Source organism: Aquarana catesbeiana, linkage group LG08 (genome assembly GCF_042186555.1).
Source record: "Aquarana catesbeiana isolate 2022-GZ linkage group LG08, ASM4218655v1, whole genome shotgun sequence".
NCBI lineage: Eukaryota > Metazoa > Chordata > Amphibia > Anura > Ranidae > Aquarana > Aquarana catesbeiana.
The window spans coordinates 5,348,009-5,369,110 of NC_133331.1; the positions used below are offsets into that span (position 1 = coordinate 5,348,009).

The following is a 21,102-nucleotide window of genomic DNA, read 5'->3' on the forward strand; positions in this document are numbered from 1 at the left end:
TTTTAGTAAGATTCTTGACAAATGTCCTTTGGGGTTGGATATTTCAGTAGAATGCACTCCCTTGGTGGGATACGCTCCTTGCACGCCTGGATAGGCCTCTCTCACTAGCCTAGCAGCCCGTACGTAGCACGAACAAATGTCTCTGCCACAGACTTGTTTGGGATGAACCCGTACCATCCTCTGCCACAGGATGTATTGTTTTTTTTGTGGTGAAAGTCAGTCACAGTGCTTGAACCTTTAAGCCAACCCGGCAACACTATGCTGTATAATCACTTTAGGATCCGTCCTCCAACCGAGTCACCAGGCCCCTCTCCAGACCAGCACGCTGCATGATCCTTCCATGACGGGTCCTCCCCTGGGATCTTCTCGGTTGTCCAGCTTCTTTCCTCTGGATAGACAGCTCAGCACCATTCCTCGGCCGCTGTGGTAGGCCCCAGACTGGCTTCTGGGCCCACCCCTGTGCCACAGCAACATGGGCCTCCGGAATGGAGGACCACGAGATAGCTCTCTAACGCATACCTGTCGGCCAGGAGAACCCCAGAATATGGCGTCTGTCCCATAAATACCCTCACCCAGAATGCAACTCGGAGGACCACCTCCACCGAGTTGTCCCCGGGATAGAAGAGCATCCATATGCTTAGACACGTTGCCCTTCCAACACCAGCCAGCGGTAACAGCGACACCCACGGCTCAGTATGGAACCACACACAACGTCAACCAAGCTGGAACAGAGGCAAATCTATCCTTCCTAACGAACAAATTACTAAATTTACCTATCAGATGGTAGATCGCAAATCTACCAGCACTACATATTTATACATGGAGATCATTTCCCCCCTTATGTAATTATACATGGAGATCATATCCCCCCTTATGTATTTATATATGGAGATCATATCCCCCCTTATGTATTTATATATGGAGATCATATCCCCCCTTATGTATTTATACATGGAGATCATATCCCCCTTATGTATTTATACATGGTGATCATATCTCCCCTTATGTATTTATACATGGAGATCATATCCCCCCTTATGTATTTATACATGGAGATCATATCCCCCCTTATATATTTATACATAGAGATCATATCCCCCTTATGTATTTATACATGGAGATCATATCCCCTCTTATATATTTATACATGGTGATCATATCCCCCCCTTATGTATTTATACATAGAGATCATATCCCCCTTATGTATTTATACATGGTGATCATATCCCCTCTTATATATTTATACATGGTGATCATATCCCCCTTAGTCTCCTGTTCTCAGGAGAATAAATTCAGTTCCTCTAATCTTTCCTCATAGCTGAGCTCCTCCATGCCTCTTATCAGTTTGGTTGCTCTTCTCTGCACTTTCTCCAGTCCCCTGATATCCTTTCTGAGAACTGGAGCCCAAAACTGAACTGCATATTCCAGATGAGATCTTACTAATGATTTGTACAGATGATGTCTCTCTCTCTGGAGTCCATACCTCTCTTATACAAGAAAGGACTGCTCATTTTGGAAACCTCAGCTTGCATGCGATTATTGAGCTTATGATCTACCAAAACCCCCAGATCCTTCTCCACCCTTGACTCCCCCAGATCCTTCTCCACCATTGACTCTACCAGTTGTACTCCCCCTAGTATGTATGATGCATATTCTTAGCCGTGAAGTGCAGAACTTTACATTTATCAACATTAAACCTCATCTGCCGCATAGTCGCCCAACTAAACAGTGCATTGAGGTCGGCTTGAAAGTTGGAGACATACTGTAAGGACGTTATTCCATCTGCAAAGACTGAAATCCCAGACCCTATGTAATTTATATCGATGTTAAAGAGTAAGCGTCCCAACATTGAACCTTGGGGTACACCACTGATAACCTTAGACCATTCAGAGTAAGAATCATTAACCACTACTCTCTGAATTCTTTCTTTTAGCCAGTTTTCTATCCATTTACAAACTGATCTTTCCAACCTTACACCAGTGCACAAAGCAAGGTTCATAAACACGTGGATGAGCGAGTTTGGGGTGGAAGAACTTGACTGGCCTGCACAGAGTCCTGACCTCAACTCTGATAGAACACCTGTGGGTTGAATTAGAGTGGAGACTGCAAGCCAGGCCTTCTCGTCCAACATCAGTGCCTGACCTCACAAATGCGCTTCTGGAAGAATGGTCAAACATTCCCATAGACACCCTCCTAAACCTTGTGGACGGCCTTCCCAGAAGAGTTGAAGCTGTTATAGCTGTAAAGGGTCTCCAATATTGAACCCTACGGACTAAGACTGGGATGTCATTAAAGTTCATGTGTGTAAAGGCAGGCGTCCCAATACTTTTGACAATATAGTGTGTGTGTGTGTGTATATGTATATATATATATATATATATACACACACACACAGAGGGGACGGAAAGTATTCAGACCCCCTCACATTTTTCACTTTTTGTTATATTGCAGCCATTTGCTAGAATCATTTATGTTCATTTTTTTCCTCATTAATGTACACACAGCACCCCATATTGTACACACAGCCCCCCATATTGTACACACAGCCCCCCATATTGTACACACAGCACCTCATATTGTACACACAGCACCCCATATTGTACACACAGCCCCCCATATTGTACACACAGCACCCCATATTGTACACACAGCACCCCATATTGTACACACAGCACCCCATATTATACACACAGCCCCCCATATTGTACACACAGCACCCCATATTGTACACACAGCACCTCATATTGTACACACAACACCCCATATTGTACACACAACACCCCATATTGTACACACAGCACTCCATATTGTACATACAGCACCTCATATTGTACACACAGCCCCCCATATTGTACACACAGCACCTCATATTGTACACACAGCCCCCCATATTGTACACACAGCACCTCATATTGTACACACAGCCCCCCATATTGTACACACAGCACCTCATATTGTACACACAGCACCCCATATTGTACACACAGCACCCCATATTATACACACAGCCCCCCATATTGTACACACAGCCCCCCATATTGTACACACAGCCCCCCATATTGTACACACAGCACCCCATATTGTACACACAGCACCCCATATTATACACACAGCACCCCATATTGTACACACAGCACCCCATATTATACACACAGCCCCCCATATTGTACACACAGCACCCCATATTGTACACACAGCCCCCCATATTGTACACACAGCCCCCCATATTGTACACACAGCACCCCATATTATACACACAGCACCCCATATTGTACACACAGCACCCCATATTGTACACACAGCCCCCCATATTGTACACACAGCCCCCCATATTGTACACACAGCACCCCATATTATACACACAGCACCCCATATTGTACACACAGCACCCCATATTGTACACACAGCACCTCATATTGTACACACAGCACCCCATATTGTACACACAACACCCCATATTGTACACACAGCTCCCCATATTGTACACACAACACCCCATATTGTACACACAGCTCCCCATATTGTATACACAACACCCCATATTGTACACACAGCTCCCCATATTGTACACACAGCCCCCCATATTGACAGAAAAACACAGAATTGTTGACATTTTTGCAGATTTATTAAAAAAGAAAAACTGAAATATCACATGGTCCTAAGTATTCAGACCCTTTGCTGTGACACTCATATATATACCGTATTTATCGGCATATAACACGCACTTTTTTCAGGGGAAAATCAGGGGAAAATCGTGGGTGCGTGTTATAGGCCGATACGTCACTTTTTGTTCGGATCGGAGCGATCGCGGCTTTTGCCGCGATCGCCGCTGATATACACAGCCGTGTGTAAATTCAAATATGGCGCCGAGACTGCAGAGACTCGGCGGAGCGGAGATACACATACCCGAGAGTCCTCGGCTTTTCTCGGCGCTGCTCACAGTCCCGCCCAGTCCCGCCATTGGACCTGTGTTATGTCCACCATAGGGTGGGACTGGGCGTGACTGTGAGAGGCGCCGAAAAAAGCCGAGGACTCTCGGGTATGTGTATCTCCGCTCTGCCGAGTCCCTGCAGTCTCGGCGCCATATTTGAATTTACACACGGCTGTGTATGTCAGCAGGGATCGCGGCGAGCAATGGGGCAAGGCTGCACTGGGGCACAGATGCACTGAAAAGGCTGCAATGGACACTGGGGCAAGGCTGCACTGACACTGACAAGGCTGCAGATGGACACCGATAACGATGCATTGATGGGCATTTTAATGTAAGTTTTTCTTCCTTAAACTTTACTCCTAAAAGTTTTTTTCCTTAAAATTCCCTCCTAAACTTGGGGTGCGTGTTATACGCCAGCGCGTGTTATACGCCGATAAATACGGTAACTCAGGTGCTGTCCATTTCTTCTGATCATCCTTGAGATGGTTCTACACCTTCATTTGAGTCCAGCTGTGTTTGATTATACTGATTGGACTTGATTTGGAAAGCCACACACCTGTCTATATAAGACCTTACAGCTCACAGTGCATGTCAGAGCAAATGAGAATCATGAGGTCAAAGGAACTGCCTGAAGAGCTCAGAGACAGAATTGTGGCAAGGCACAGATCTGGCCAAGGTTACAAAAAAATTTCTGCTGCACTTAAGGTTCCTGAGAGCACAGTGGCCTCCATAATCCTTAAATGGAAGACGTTTGGGAGGACCAGAACCCTTCCTAGAGCTGGCCGTCCGGCCAAACTGAGGTATCGGGGGAGAAGAGCCTTGGTGAGAGAGGTAAAGAAGAACCCAAAGATCACTGTGGCTGAGCTCCAGAGATGCAGTCAGGAGATGGGAGAAAGTTGTAGAAAGTCAACCATCACTGCAGCCCTCCACCAGTCAGGGCTTTATGGCAGAGTGGCCCGACGGAAGCCTCTCCTCAGTGCAAGACACATGAAAGCCCGCATGGAGTTTGCTAAAAAACACCTGAAGGACTCCAAGATGGTGAGAAATAAGATTCTTTGGTCTGAAGAGATGAAGATAGAACTTTTTGGCCTTAATTCTAAGTGGTATGTGTGAAGAAAACCAGGCACTGCTCATCACTTGTCCAATACTGTTGTGTATCTATATAAAGTGGGTATATAAAAGAATCGCCCACCCACGTTTTGTTGCTTTGCAGCCTGAAATGAAGACAGACACAGTTTTTGTTTTATCCAGCTGTATTTACTCGGTACAACTTATAACAGCCAAGTAAAAGATATAACAGTAACATGTCAGAAAAAATGAAAATAAACATCAAAAACAGAATCACTGAGTTGGAAAAGGGATCCCCCTTGTGTCTATATTTTTTAGACCACCTTTTGCTTTATTTCCAGCCTTTAGTCTGTTGGGATTTGTCTCTCTACTAACTTTGCACATCTGGACTTTGCAATATTTGCCCGCTCTTCTTTGCAGAACTGCTCATGTTTAGTTACATTTGATGGTGACCGTTTGTGGACTGCAGTCAATGGGGTCTACCGTAGGAATGGTGTTATTTCCGCCAGACATATCGTTTGGTGTTGAGGCCGTGTTTGGAGGAAGAGATATGCTGACTATGACCCTAGGAACTAGTTGCTAAGAGACAACCAAGAAGCATTAAGGATTTAGAGAAGATCTGTAAGGAAGGGTGGACCAAAATCCCTCCTGAGATGTGTGCAAACCTGATCACCAACTACAAGAAACGTCTGACCTCTGTGATCACCAACAAGGGTTTCTCCACCAACTATAAATTATTTAATCTAGTGTGCCTATAGTACCACAAACCTCCCACAGGCACCCAAAGAAAAAAAAAAAAAAAAAAATGATATATTTGGTAACGGCTGACGTAGCCTCCTTATATACCATTATACAAGATGAGGACGCTGCGTTGGCCCTTAATTGGGCATTGAACAAAAGGGAGGATATCCCGGTGGTCCAGAAACGGTTTTTGGGACATGTATTGGATTTTTACATGTCCCATAATTATTTTTGGTGTAATGACCAATTTTATTCCCAGCAGGTTGGCGTGGCTATGGGAGCCAAATTTGCTCCTAGCCTCGCCAACCTGTTCATGGCGGAGTGGGAAGACAGAAAAGTTTTTAGTCAAAGGAGACCTCAATTATTATTTTATTGGAGATTCATTGATGACCTCCTGTTTATTTGGGAAGGTACAGAGAAATCTGCTTTTGATTTCATACAGGAACTGAATACTAACAATAACAATATTAAACTGGAGCACCAAATTAGTAATCATTGAGTGAATTTTCTGGATGTTACGATAACAAGAGAAGGGAATGGTCTGAAAACAAAGGTATTTTTTAAACCAACCGATCGCAACAGTTTCTTATCAATAAAAGCAGTCACCACCCGACATGGATAAGAAATATCCCGAAGGGACAAATGTTGCGAGTACGCCGGAATTGTACTGAGTTAGAGGATTTTCTTGAGCAGGCTGGAACCCTGAAAAATAGGTTCATTCAAAAAGGCTATGGAGAAGAAATATTGGATGGGGTCATTCAGGAAGTGGCAGAAATGCCTAGGGAACAGTGCCTGATTAAAAAGGATACTGTAGCAAAAGATAACCAACACCAGTTCGGATTTATATCTGGTTTTCACTGCCAATACAAGGATATTGAAGATATTTTTAAAAGGTATTGGCATATTCTATGCAGAGATAGACACCTGGGAGAAGTACTACCCAGCCACCCTAAGTTTATATATAGAAGGGCCCCAAGCTTTGGGGACCTGGTGGTCAAGAAAATTTTGAACCCACCAGGGCAGAATGACCTGAGATTGGATTTCAGGGGTTTTTACTGCTGCAGGAGATGCATTTGCTGCAGGACGGTCAAAGTAAAACACAGAGGGATAAAGAGTGTGACAAATAGGGATGGAGAATCCTTTGACATTAAGGAGTTCAGTACATGCAACTCCTCACATGTAGTATATCTTATGTGGTGCCCCTGTGGCCTATTATATGTGGGGAGAACCAAGAGGCTTTTAAGGATTAGAATCTCAGAACACTTAACGAACATTAAAAACGGTTATAAATACCATAGCGTTTCTCTACATTTTAAGGAAAAACACCAACAGGACCCCTCCCTATTACAGTTTTGTGGGATAGATGTGATTCACCCATCATGGAGGGGTTCCAATAGAGTTAGGAATCTGTCCCAAAGGGAAACTAGGTGGATATTTTTATTGAAGAGTCTGGCCCCGAGGGGGTTGAATATAGAACTAGACTTAAACTGTTTTATCAATGATTTTTAGTGGAGTTTTATTCGGAATCCCTTGAGGAGAGAGTATTCTCAATACTGGCTAAGGAATATATCCATATGATGCGAATGCTTAGGGGGAGGATATATTAGCCGAGATAGTAGATACATGTATAGATTATGAGGTATTATTATGTATAAGAAATGAGTCACCTAGCCTGAATAATAAAGCTGAGGTGGAGCTGGATCTATGGGTAGAATCCCCTTAGTTTTAACATGTAATTATTTATTTAATGAGTTATTCTTCATGAATTACTCAGTATACACTGTAATATATTTAGCTGGTTTATATTTATTCAACATGCATATTAGCTAGCAGCCACACATGGAGTTTAATTCATTTTTAATGAAGATTGATTTTAATATTTTAGTATTTTATTATTCTATTGAAATAATCCATTATCCAGTACATATCCATGCATGTATGTGACTGACACTCATAGTATATGTATGCATATGGAGTAGGAAGGCACATATACATAGAAAGAGATTTCATTTATTTTTTATATGTGGCTTATTAAGATAGTATACACTGAGTGGATGTTTAGTTATATTTATTCACACATATATATGTCTTTTATGTGAGCAACATAGGGGATCTAGTAAAGAACATGAGAGCGGCACAGGCAGATATTGTCAGTAAGCTGCGCTGTCTATGTTTGCAATATGTGATATATGATATAGTGATTGATTTAATTTGTAACCATGTGTGTAACATACTTCATAGAATGAATTTATCGTTGGTACTATCAGTCCATGTCATTGAATTGTCTGACCCCTGGCTTGCACCGCTGTGGAGTTCTCAGCTCAATTCATACAGCGGGGACCCGAGATGTGCGCATGCGCGAAGCGCGGCTTAATAGACGCAGGCGGAATATGCATATAAGGGATGAGTGACAGGGAACACAGCCTATCCCATGAGGAAGTCAACTTGTGACGAAACATGTCGGGGGCGTGGCTGTGAGACGTGACACACAGCGCTGCGATCCATACTGAGGGAGAGGAGTTGTAATTACACGGAGGCACGGAGGATTATCAAGGGAGGTGGTGAGATTGAAAGCTTTGCGCCGGCACACCTCGGGTCCGCCGTGACCATTTGTTGCATTTGGTTCCACCACATACAGTTTGATGTGATCTGCACCTTGCTTTGGCTGTTTTTTATTGTTTTAAATGTGAGTGTGATGTTAGAAGATTGCAGTGGTTTTAATAAAAGTGTGAAACTGGTTTACACTATTGGAGCACTCATTATTTCTTTCATGTGGACCCCATGTATAAACAATCACCGTGGAAACAACGATTGATCCTATTACCCGGGTGTGGTAAATAAGCGATTTTTGCCGTGCATGAGAGTGCTGGCAAAATTAGTCGGTGAGTGTTATTCTTGAGGGAGTGGAAGCACCGTGCACCAAGGGAGAGGTGGAAGATACACATTATCACCCTGTTGCATCAAGATTGATCACCTTTTTAGGACACTATCCATCACGTGTGATGTCATGTCGTTTTTTGGACTGATTGTTTTTTTAAAGTGATGTCATTGCATTGGATTTATTTTAGTGCATGCTTAGCATGAATGTATTGCACCTTTATCACTGGAGAAGCATTGGTATTTATGTTTAAGAGATTCAGTTATTGATTGTGAGTATTATATATAGAGAGGGTCACACCATTATTGTATTGAAACACACCCAAAACACATTTAGTGTGTTTTATATTATTTTTTGCTTTCTTATTTTATAGTTCTGTTCACCTTTCATTTTTTGAATGTATTAAGGTACTAGGACACCTTCAGGGGGTCACACCATCACTGGTTTGAAGCACATGAACACTTTAATTGATTTTCAGCGCCTCTTATTTTTTCTTTGGGTGCCTGTGGGAGGTTTGTGGTACTATAGGCACACTAGATTAAATAATTTATAGACAGATTTATTTTAAAGGGGCAGCTTTACATTAGCTGTGGGGAGTCGGTTCACCACACATTTTACATCTCTATATATACACATATATGGATTTGTGATTTCACCTTCATTCTTGGGTTGTAGCAGGCGCGGTGGAGATATTATTGGTGGGTAGGGCAGTATCTCATAATATCTTTATATATACACATTTCTCCATCAACTACCAAGTCATGTTTTGCTTGGGGATCAAATTTAGAACAAAAAAGGAAAGGAGATGCGGTACTTTGTAGGTGCTTATTAAATAGAACCATATTTCAAAATCTATTCAAAACAGTAACATTTATTAAATCACAAAGATCGAGGTAAAAACATTTATACATCCACCTATCTTCATCCATTGGATTTAGATAACAATACTATTTAGTTGTGTTGCTGATTCCACGCTTTTTATTTCAACATGTTTTTGTTTCAACATAGGCTTCTTCAGGAAAGGGCCATGGTTGCAATCTCTGTATGATGAATTTAACTACATACATGTACTATGTTATGTTTTGTATATATGTATTTTTCTGACATATGCTTTTTTGTTTGTTTAGTAGTTATTATACCACGCCTTTTTTCCTGAAGAAGCCTATTTGGTGAAACATGTTGGAATAAAAAGCTTGGGATCAGCAACACAACTAAATAGCATTGTGATCCACCTCCAATGGAAGATGATAGTTGCATGTATCCATGTTTTTACCTCGATCTTTGTGATTTAATAAATATTACTGTTTTTAATAGATTTTGAAATCTGGTTCTATTTAATAAGCACCTACAAAGTCCTGCATCTCTTTTCCTTTTTGTTCGAAGTTTCTATGTCTATTGGATGTTGGTGCTTGATTATGTTGATTTTTGGATAATTCTGGGCTTGTCTACATAATCTACCAGATCTTGGGGTTCAAATGCTTACTTATTTTACTCATTGAACTGAAACTTAATTTATTGCTTATTTTTGTGTTCTTTCTGGATTTTTGGTTGATATTCTGTCTCTATCATACAAGATACACCTATGATAAAAATTCTAGACCCTTCATTTCTTTGTAAGTGGGCAAACTTACACAATCTGCAGAGGAGCCAATCATTATTTCCCCCACTGTATATATCCATTTTTTATTGCTAGAAGTTACATTATTTTCCTTACAATAATATGGAATTTAATTATAATCAGACAGATGAAGTAACTCTTGATGTCTTTACAGGTAAGCAAGGAGTTCAATGTCAGCAGTGAAATGGAGCCACCCATATAGTACAACCCTGAGCACATGTTCACAATTCTGATTTTATCTTTCACCGCTCTTGTGGGTGTCCCCGGCAATGCTCCGGTGCTTTGGGTTACTGGTGTTAAGCTGGAGCGGACCGTGACCACTGTTTGGTTTGGGAACCTTGCTCTGGCCGATATCAAGTGCTGCTTGTGTCTTCCATTCATTATAGCGCAGTACTTCCACCCAGACTGGTTATATGCCCTCTGCGACATTTTACCCTTCGTCCTCTTCTTTAACATGTATACCAGTGTCTTCACCCTGGTCGCTATCAGCGTTGACAGATGGATTCTGGTTGTCCATCCTGCGTGGGCCCGAAATCACCGAAGAATCAAAATGGCGTGGATGATATGCTTGGCTATTTGGACGTTGTCCTTCGCGATGTGTCTGCCTGAGGCCATCAACAAAATATATCACCCCTCTGATAAGAAGACCTTCTGTTATTCAGAACTTCACATGAGACAGCCCTTCAATCTTATATGTGCAATGTTTGGATTTCTGATCCCTCTTGTTATCATTTGTATCTGTTACATTCATCTGGCTTGTAAGGCACAAAATATCAGATTTTCTGAAGTAGGTAGAAAAACCATCAAGATGTCAATAAGTATTATTGTTGTGTTTTTCATCACCTGGGCCCCCTTCCACATCATCGGAGTAATCCAGCTATACACTGACAATCCGGTAATGGACATCCTGGACCTTGTCTCGCAGTCTCTGGCCATGTTCAATAGTTGCGTCAACCCAATACTCTACGTCTTCATGGGGAAAGATATGAAGCAGAAGCTGAGACAGTCTATTGGCGAGATCATGCAAAATATATTCAGGGAGAACGTATTATCCCCACCAGGCAATGAGGACCAGCGCAACACAGAAGAAAGCCTCCCGATATAATGTATGAAATGACAAGGGATGCTGGGGTGTTCTAAAGGTCTATTAATGCTGGCTGCTTGAAGATCTATTGTTTCCGGGGGTATCTATTGTTGCAGGGGGGGGTCTATTGTTGCTGGGGAAGTCTATGGTTGATGGGGGTATCTTTTGATGCTCGGGGGTCAATGTTTGCTGGTAGGGATCTACAATTCAGGGAGGGGTCTACTGTTGCTGGCTGCTAGAGGATTTATTCATGCTGGCTGCTGGGAGATCTATTGTTGCCGGTGGGGGGATCTATAGTTGCTGAAGTTAATCTATTCTTGCTGGGGGGGTTATATTGTTGCAAAGGGTCTATTGTTGCTGAAAAAGTGTATTGTAGTTGTTGTGAGATCTATTGGTGCTGTTGGGAGTCTATAGTTGCTGGAGTGGATCTATTATTGCTGGGGGGTTGTCTATTGTTGCTGGGGGGGGTCTATTGTTGATGGCAGGGGGTCTATTGTTGCTGATTGCAGGGGATCTATTTTACTGCTTTTCTTGACACTGGCTCAGCCAGGCCCAAGTAAATTCCTCTTTGCAGTCAGGGACCGCGGGCCCCTATGGTGTAGCAGAAATTTTAAAGTCTTTAGTGCTAGCTGTCCTATAGGTGGACTACTGCTCCCAGTCAGCCCTCTTCAGGCCCTTCTGGCTGCAGCTGCCTGACTCCACTGCCCGTGACATTGCAGTCCTCACTACTGGCTCTGCACCCAGTCCTCTCAGGCATTCCTCCCCAGTCCTCCTGACTGCACACGTCACTCACCAGCCCTCCTGGCTCCAACCAGCGGTTCCCTCCTGAAAACTTGCCTGGCAGTACTAGCTCCTGCTGTCCTCTCTTGCTCCTCCCGTGCCTCCTGTTCAGAGCCTCCATGATTTTCTGGAGGGCTCCATCCTGCACCCGAGTCCCAGGCCCAAGGTCAACCCCCCCCCCCCCAGACTGGGGATCTCCCTCAAGTGTCCCAACAGCCTAGTACTCCATCCTCAGTTCTTCCACCCAACAACTCCTCCCCAGCTGGGCTGACTCTAGGTATTTAAGGATGAATTATATCATAGAGAAACACATATGTGAGAGTCAAAAAAGACGCTGCACACCCCAATAATGGTAATTGAAAAATGGAAAGGTTCCCCACAGGGTTTTTTTTAGCAGCAAGAAGAATAAATGAATATTTGTTTGTAAAAAACACAAGTTTACTTATACAAAAAATTAAAATATGAGCTCTGGTTTTTGTACATACAGCGAGATAACTAGAATTGATGGAAACAATATGCATCAAAAAATAGTACATCTATCAATCATGTTTTGTACCATTGGATGCATAGAAATACCCCAATGCATTTTGACCCCTATAGTTGCGGTCTTCAGGGTTTTTTTTTTTTTTTCTTTTTTCTAGAAATACATCAAAAATAAATTTTCAACATATTTACATTACATCATTTCCTACAGTAGTGAGATATTTTATGTTCTATTATCATATGAGGATTATACATGGCTTTATGTTCAGATGGTATATTTACCCTTCAAAAGAGGAATCTCGCATAACCAGAGACTTATAAAACAAATACGTTCGAGCGCACCTCGACCTTCACGTATCTCCTCCGCTCCACCCCAGGGCAAGATCCTGGCTTACAGGGCTTGCAAGTGATCACAAACTTAGGACACCTGATTGGGGGCGGGTGTAGGTGGGAGCACCTGCAATTTATAATTACAAATGATCAAAGTGGATGGGTAACGGTCAAAAAAAAATTTATAAGGAGTTCTCAATGAGGGAAACCACTGAGTCTAATAAGTCATATTTATCTAATTGGTTCTTGTTCAATGCTTTTTTTTTATTGAGGTTTACAATAGAAATGAAATATAATAATGTATAAACTAGAGATGTGAAGGCCCGGAAAAAAAAAACGGAAAAAAAATTGGAAAAATTGAAGAAAGAAAAAAAAAAATTGTGGAATATTTTATTTTATCATGATGAATAAAATATTTTAAGACGGGGTGTTCACCTCAAGTTTTTAGAAGTTAATTGTGATGACGGACAAAAAAGAGTAGCTGCAGAAGCAGAGAGACGTATGCTGACCATTTCAGTTCAGAAAATGATTCTGATTAAATATCCATTGAAACTTACTCCCAACTCTCTTCTTAACACTTCCCCCATCTTCAATTCTTTTTATGAGAATGGGGTTTTTATTTTTATTTTATACTGTGGAGAGGAAATATGAAAAATTGTTACTTTTGGTTTTGAAAATTGTTTAGTGGAGGCTTTTTGGCTGTTCCACATAAACTAGTAAGCAGTTCAGGAGATTTGTTGCTCCCTTTGTTACAAATAAATATTATAAAGAAGTAAATTCTGTTTGTGATAATTGTTTGGCTACACTATATTTTTAATATGCTAGTTGTGATCATTTTATGCCAAATCAAATTGTCCATAGTCATATTTTATGTTCCTAAAGCAACAGAATGACTTTCAATGTTAAAAAGACAAAAAAAGTGCTAATGTAGCATTTTTTTAAATTTTTCCGAAAATTTCTGTTTTTTCCCCCAAAAAGAAAATGGTAAAAACACAGGGTTTTTTTCCGAGCTGCAAAATTTCCGGAAATTTTACATCTCTAGTATAAACTTGTACATGGGATACGATCAATGTGAACAGTGTCATACATTCGTTTACATAACAGCTTTTGAAAAACAAAAAAGAATAAGAAAAAGATCTAAAAGTCTAAAATCGATCTATGTGTTAAAGAGTATTAGATCAGGAAGAAGAATCCCTCATCGATCAATGTATCTATTGAGCCATGCCTCCAGACCACCCGTCCACCCCTCATGGGATCAAACTGTGGACGGGTAGGGGCATGGATATAAGGTAGTAAATTGTCCTTGTCTAAAACAGGAGGTAAGTTATACGAGGTATGAAGGGGTCATGGTATGCAGACAGCAACTCATGTTCTCTTTGTATAGCAGAATAAAAGAAGATCTAAATATAAGAAGAGATAATGCGGGGGTAATCTAACATAGTATGACGTAAATTGAGTAAGAATTAGGAATCCCATGTAAGAGAATTATGAAGTGAAAAGATAGAAAGAAGGAGAAGAAAAATAATAATAGGACCAGATGTGTAAACAATACGGGTATTTATTTTCAGAAAATGAATGGAAGATGCGTATCATCTCTATCGTGCCCGTAGTTAGCGGGTCGATATAAGGGAAAAGAAAAGGAAAGTAGATTAGAAGGGGAAAGGTGAAAAGAAAATGGAAAAAAGCCAAGGAAGGGAGACAAAATCTCTCGTGGTGGTAGCGCGGCCCACGGTCAGGAGATGCGAATGCTTGATAGAGGAAAGGGAAAAAAAAAATAAAATTAGCAAGGTAACAATAATGATTGGTCAAAGTCAGGCGGTAGATGGTGCTTGATCCATGGTTGCCAGATCTTATGAAATTTTTTAATTTTGTTATCTTCGATAGCCTTCATTTTGGCAAAGGTAAGGGCTCTATTCATCCTATGTTTAGCTTCAGCCACAACCAAGGTTTGGGATTTCCATGCCTTGGCTATAGTTTGTTTAGCTGCAGTGGCGATGTGAATGAATAATTTGAATTGAGTTTGCGTTAGTTCAGCCGGTTTGAGATTCAAAGGAGCCATGGCTGGGTCAGGAAGAACGGAAGTGCCCAAAGCTTTGGAGGCCATATCAAATATTTTCTTCCAAAATTCTTGGGCTACCGGACATAGCCACCAAATATGGAAATGGGTACCTGAAGTTGGCCATCCCCAGAAGCAGGAGTCTGGATAAGATGGAACAAATTTTGCTATCCTGGCTGGTGCTAAATACCAACGTGCCAAAACGTTAAAATTAGTTTCTAACGCAAAGCAATTCGGGGAGGAGGTTTTGGTAGCTAACCAGATATTAGACCAGTCATTTATGTCAAAAATACGATCCATATCTTGCAACCATTTAATAGTGTAGGAGGGAAGTATTTCATGAGGAAGTGTGTTGAGATGTTAATATAAAAGTGAAATCAGTCCTCTAATGTGTGGGTCGCTCTTACAATGGCGTTCAAACTGTGACATCTTGTTAAGTGGAGAACCTGTCCTAATAAAGTGTGTATAAAAATTTTTAATTTGTAGGTAGCGCAAACGTTCAGTTTTAGGAAGCCCAAAGGTTTCACATAAATCAGGAAATGTGTGTAATGTGTTGGTAGAAACTAAATTATGCAGTCTGACCAGATTTGCAGAAGACCAATCCAGGCCGGATAGAATGCTGGGTTCCTGAGGAAGGAAAGGAGGGGGTTATGCGAAGATTGAAGATTACGAGAACTCTTAAATTTGTCCCAGATAGCTAGGGAGTGCTTGGTGATGGGATTGGATAAGTGTGCTCTATTTTTGGGTTGGAGCCATAACATATTGGCCACAGAAACAGGGTCACTATGAATGGATTCGACAGCAACCCACAGAGGAGTTTCCACAGTAAAATGGTATTTAGGTAACTGGGATAGTTGTGCCGCGTAATAATAGGAAGAGAAATTCGGTAAGCCTAATCCGCCCTTCAACTTGGCAAGGTAAAGTGTTGATTTAGGAATACAGGGTTTGTTAGTGCCCCAAATAAATAACATAATTCTACGCTGTGTGAGTCGTAAAAATTAGATGGTATTGGAATGGTGAGTACTCTAAACATGTACAGGAATTTCGGTAATATCGACATCTTAATGGCATTGATCCGCCCAAGCCATGAAGTCAAGGAAGAGAAGACCATTGTTTCATTAAACCAGTGGATTGTTTTAGTAATGGTAGATAATTGGTTGCGAAAAGGTCTGTTAGTGAGGTCGTGAGTTGTACTCCCAAATATAGGAGTTGATGTGATACCCAATTAAATGGTAGGGAGGACTGGGCTTGTTGAAGTTCTGATTGTGTTAAAGTAACATTCAGCGCATTTGATTTAGTGTGATTGACAAAAAGTCCAGAGACTTGGACAAATTTATCTAATAAGTCTATTAGGTTAAGGGCGGACACATGTGGAGGAGTTAAAAAAGTAAGGATAACGTCGGCGAAGAGAAATAAGTTATGTTGGTGACCACCAAGCTCTATGCCTTTGACATTGGGATTGGATCAAATTAATTGTGCTAACGGCTCTATAAGTAAGGCAAAGAGCAATGGGGATAGGGGACAACCTTGCCTTGTGCCCCTCCTAATGTCAATCATTGCTGATTTATAACCAGCATATTTAATGTATGCCCTCGGATTGACATACAGAGAGGAAACCCAGGTTAGAAAATTATTCTTAAATCCCCATTTTTGGAGTATATATGCACGTACGGCCAGGAGACTGAATCAAAGGCCTTTCTAATATCCAAAGATAGAAGGCAGGTCGGAATATGTCTCTTCTTAGCAGCATGGGTGAGTAAGAGGGCTCGTTCTTATATTGTCACCCGCCTGTCTTGTGGGCATGAATCCCGTTTGGTCACGATGAATTAGTCGGCCTATAATTGTATTTAGTTGAGTCGCCAGGATCTTGGCTAGTAATTTAATGCCCAAATTTAGGAGGGAGATGGGGCGGTAATTAGTCCAGGGGGTGGGGTCTGATCAAGGTTTGGGAAGCATGGATATTATGGAGGTCAATGTTTCAGTTCTGAACGAGTGTCCCGATATCAGAGAGTTAAAAGCTCTGTTTAAGACTGGAGTCAAAATAGACTCAAATTGCTTAAAGTATGATGCCGAAAACCCATCTGGACCTGGTCGTTTATGAGGCTTTAAGGCTTTGATGGCATTTTGGACTTCTAATGTTGTAATAGGATTCTCAAGGAGATCACACTGTTCTTGTTCTATGGTGGGGAAAGTAATACCGGAAAACAGAACATCTCCTTTCGTCTTGTCAAAGTCTTGAGAAGGGGAGTACAATTTAGCCAGGTTAGAGCGAAAAACCTCCAATATTTTAACTGGATTGCTAGTGTATGCGTCACGAGAAGTTTTCAGTCTTATAGATGTCTGTGTATGTTGAATCATTCTCAAACTGCATGCCATTGGGGTGTCAAGGTTTATTAGCTTTAAGATAATGAATATGGTGGCGCTTACGTAACGAGTCAGTTAAAAATAGGTCCAGTTCAAGACAGGCTTTTTCTAAATTTGCATTAGTGATGGCGTTAGGGGTAGACTGAAAAGCCAAGTGGCTTGCATTAAAATTAGCCTCCAACTTCGCAAATAGAATTTTACATTCTCTTTTAAGAGTTGCAGCCTGCTGTATTAGTCTGCCACGAATGACAGCTTTGTGGGCTTCTCACAGTGTAAGGGCGGAAAAATCTTCAGTATCATTAGATGAAAGGTATTCTGTGAGTGCTACCTCGATCTCTAAGCGAAGGGATGGGTGGGCTAGTGTAGATACACCAAGTTGTGTCATGTGGCTATGGTGGTGGAAATTGCAATTACAATGGTCAGTCCATGGGAAGGGAATAATTTTAGAGGAGATAATCTCCGGGAGCATGCTAGATGGGACTAAAATGTGGTCTATACGCGAGAAAGAGTTATATGGGTAAGAGTTGTTGCCTTGGTGGTATGTTTAGGGTCATTATCATGCTGAAAGACCCATCCATGCCTCATCTTCAGTATTCTGCCTGAGGGAAGAAGGTTCTCATCTAAGATTTTAATAATACATGGCCCCGTCAATTGGTCCCAGAATGCTGCAAAGTCTGTACCTTTAGCAGAGAAACAGCCCCAAAGCATCATGTTTCCACCTCCATGCTTGACTGTAGGGATGATGTTCTTAGGGTCATAGTCAGCTTTTTTCTTCTTCCAAACACGGCGAGTCCCCCTCCTCAAGAAGGCACATGTACAGTCATGCCAATGAACATCTAAATGATTCCAATGAGAAGAATTGGAAGAAAGTGCTGTGGTCAGATAAGACCAAAATTGAGCTCTTTGGCATTAACTCGACTCGCTGTGTTTGGAGGAAGAAAAATGCTGACTATGACCCTAAGAACACCATCCCTACAGTCACACACGGAGGTGTAAACATTCCAAAATCTTCTGGGGATTAAATAATTATTTTCCACACTGTAGAAGTTACTTTGTTTTCCTTACAATAATATATCATTGACTAATAATCAAGTAAGTAAAGGTAAGTAACTCTTGATGTCTTTACAGGTAAACAAGATGTTCAATGTCACCAGTGAAGTGGAACCAACCACGTTTTACAGTCCTGAGCACATGTTCACCATCCTGGTTTTATCTTTCACTATTCTTGTGGGTGTCCCCAGCAATTCTCTGGTGCTTTGGGTTACTAGCGTTAAGATGAAGCGGACTGTGACCACCATTTTGTTTGGGAACCTTGCTCTGGCCGATATCACCTGCTGCTTGTTTCTCCCATTCAGTGCAGTGCAGTTATTTTATTCAGAATGGCTGCACAGTCATGCCCTCTGCAAGATTTTACCATTCATCATCCTCCTCAACATGTATACCAGTTTCTTCACTCTTGTGGCTATCAGCGTTGACCGATGGATTCTGGTTGTCCATCCCGTGTGGGCCCGAAATCACCGAAGAATTAAAATGGCGTGGATGATATGCTCAGCTATTTGGTTGTTGTCCTTCACGATTTGTCTACCTGTGGCCATCTACATTGGACCCAACACCCTTGATAAAAAGACTTTATGTTATTTTGAACGTCACATGATAAAGCCCTACATTCTTACACGTGCAATCTTTGGATTTCTGATCCCTCTTATTATCATTTGCACCTGTTACATTCATCTGGCTTTTAAAGCACAAAATATCAGATTTTCGGAAGTAAGTAGAAAAACCATCATGGTCACAATAAGCATTGTAGTGGCGTTTTTCATCACCTGGGCCCCCTTCCACATAACACGAGTAATCCAGATATACACTGACAATGAGGCACTGGGTACCCTGTACATTGTCACGCAGACTCTGGCCCAGATCAATAGTTGTATCAACCCAATACTTTACATCTTTATGGGTAAAGATATGAAGTATAAAGTGATACAGTCTATGCAAAACATATTTAGGAAGAATGTATTATCCCCACCTTGCAGCAGTAGCCAAAGCACGGGCGAAGAAAAGTGTAATTACAGGCTTAAGAGCTTGGTGTGAAACACCAATTTATGCCAAAGAAATGACGAAGAAGAAGAAGAATTAAGAAGAAGACTTATGCTTCAATGTATGAGTTGGATCTGTAGACTTTTTATAGTTTTTAGTTTTATTGATGATTGTGATCAACTGCCTGCTCAAAATCTTATTAGTGCATTTTAGGTCGGCCATGTGTCTTGAGTACGTCACATGGCTGGTGATTTTTGGACATTTGGGGCGATAGGTATTAGCAGTATGTTGAAGGGTCCCAAATATGTGAGTACCTCACTGTAGAAGAGTCCCAAATATGTAAGTACCTCACTGTAGAAAAGTCTCAAATATTTGAGTACCTCACTGGGGACCTGCTAAAAGCAAGGCTTGCTCAGGCCTAGCACCAGCCATACTCAGTCCAAAGCCCTATAGTACTCCATTCTTCTCACACTCCTGCATGTACAGTGTGCCCAATGCACACACTTACCATACTCTTGGTCACACTTAGTAACAACACCACTTTGACTAAGGATACCTGTTTCACCAGACCCAACATCTTCAGGTGGTTCCAGGATAGGCTCTCACTCCCCCATCCACCTCCATCCCCTAGCCTGACCAAGGTTGCACACAGTTGGGTACACTGGGATCCCTCTTTGCCTTATGGGTTTTTCAGGAGATGCAGTGGGGTTGATTTATTAAAGGCAAATAGACTCTACACTTTGCAAAGTGCAGTTGCACTCTGAAAGTGTGGTTGCTCCAGAGCTTAGTAAATGAGAAGAAGCACTGTTGACTTCCATCATATAAAGCATATGCAAGCAAAAATGCTACTTTTTTATTTTCCTTGCACGTGATTGGGTAGTTTGGGTCTTTGCAAATTGAAGCTTTGCCTAATCTACTAAACTATGGTGCAACTCTACTTGCAGAGGGCAATTGTGCATAGTCTATTTGCCTTTAGTAAATCAACCCCATTGCCCCTGATGACGTCATCTATGAAGAAACACGTAGCTAGGACGTACGACACAGAACTTACCATGCATGCGTGGGCCATCTCAGCGATTTTGGGTACTGGTGAAAGGTTCCATTTGCTCCAACTGCATTATATATACGCCTGAATTCTTTTTTTATCTTGTAAGTTCATATCTTTAATAAATGCTCTATACGTGATTACACTATGGCTGGTTCTTTTGTTCCACATATGTGACCAGCTACAGTACCTGACTGACTGAGGGCAAGATCGGGTTGAGGACGTTTACTCCTTGTGACAGGCAGGAGTGCCTGGAGTATCTTCCGGTATCCACTCTACCAGTGAGGTTGCCATTGATGTCCCATCATATCCATAAAAGGCCCATATTGACCACCTTAATTGGAGTTATAACCATCTGGTAAGTAGGGGTGAGCTTTATGTTTGGGTCGAACATGAGTTCGACTCGAACATTGGCTGTTCCCCCCTTCATCGAAAACCGAACATCACGGGGCGTTCGCGCCAAATTCGAGCGCCGCATAATGCACTGCGGGAGCTCAGTGCATTGCTGTATGATGATTAGCCAAAGCATGCACCATGACCTGCATGCTTTGGCCAATCCCAGCGCCCTCTGCTAAGAGAGCCATAATTGGCCAAAGGCAGGGTGCCTTTGGCCAATTATGGCTCAGGGGACTAAGTCCATGCCCCACACTATATAAGGCTGCCTGCACGTCTGCCCCGTGTAGTGTG

At 41.8% G+C, this 21,102-nt stretch overlaps 1 protein-coding gene and 1 pseudogene across 1 annotated transcript; both read left to right on the forward strand.

Moving 5' to 3' along the window:
• The first annotated feature begins 10,378 nt into the window (after nt 1-10,378).
• LOC141105202 (C3a anaphylatoxin chemotactic receptor-like) lies at nt 10,379-11,341 on the forward strand (annotated as a pseudogene).
• A 7,108-nt stretch (nt 11,342-18,449) lies between these two features.
• On the forward strand, nt 18,450-19,424 carry LOC141105502 (C3a anaphylatoxin chemotactic receptor-like). Its single transcript, XM_073595359.1, has one exon. It carries the CDS (start codon nt 18,450-18,452, stop codon nt 19,422-19,424), a length of 975 nt encoding a protein of 324 aa, XP_073451460.1.
• Nucleotides 19,425-21,102: the final 1,678 nt, after the last annotated feature.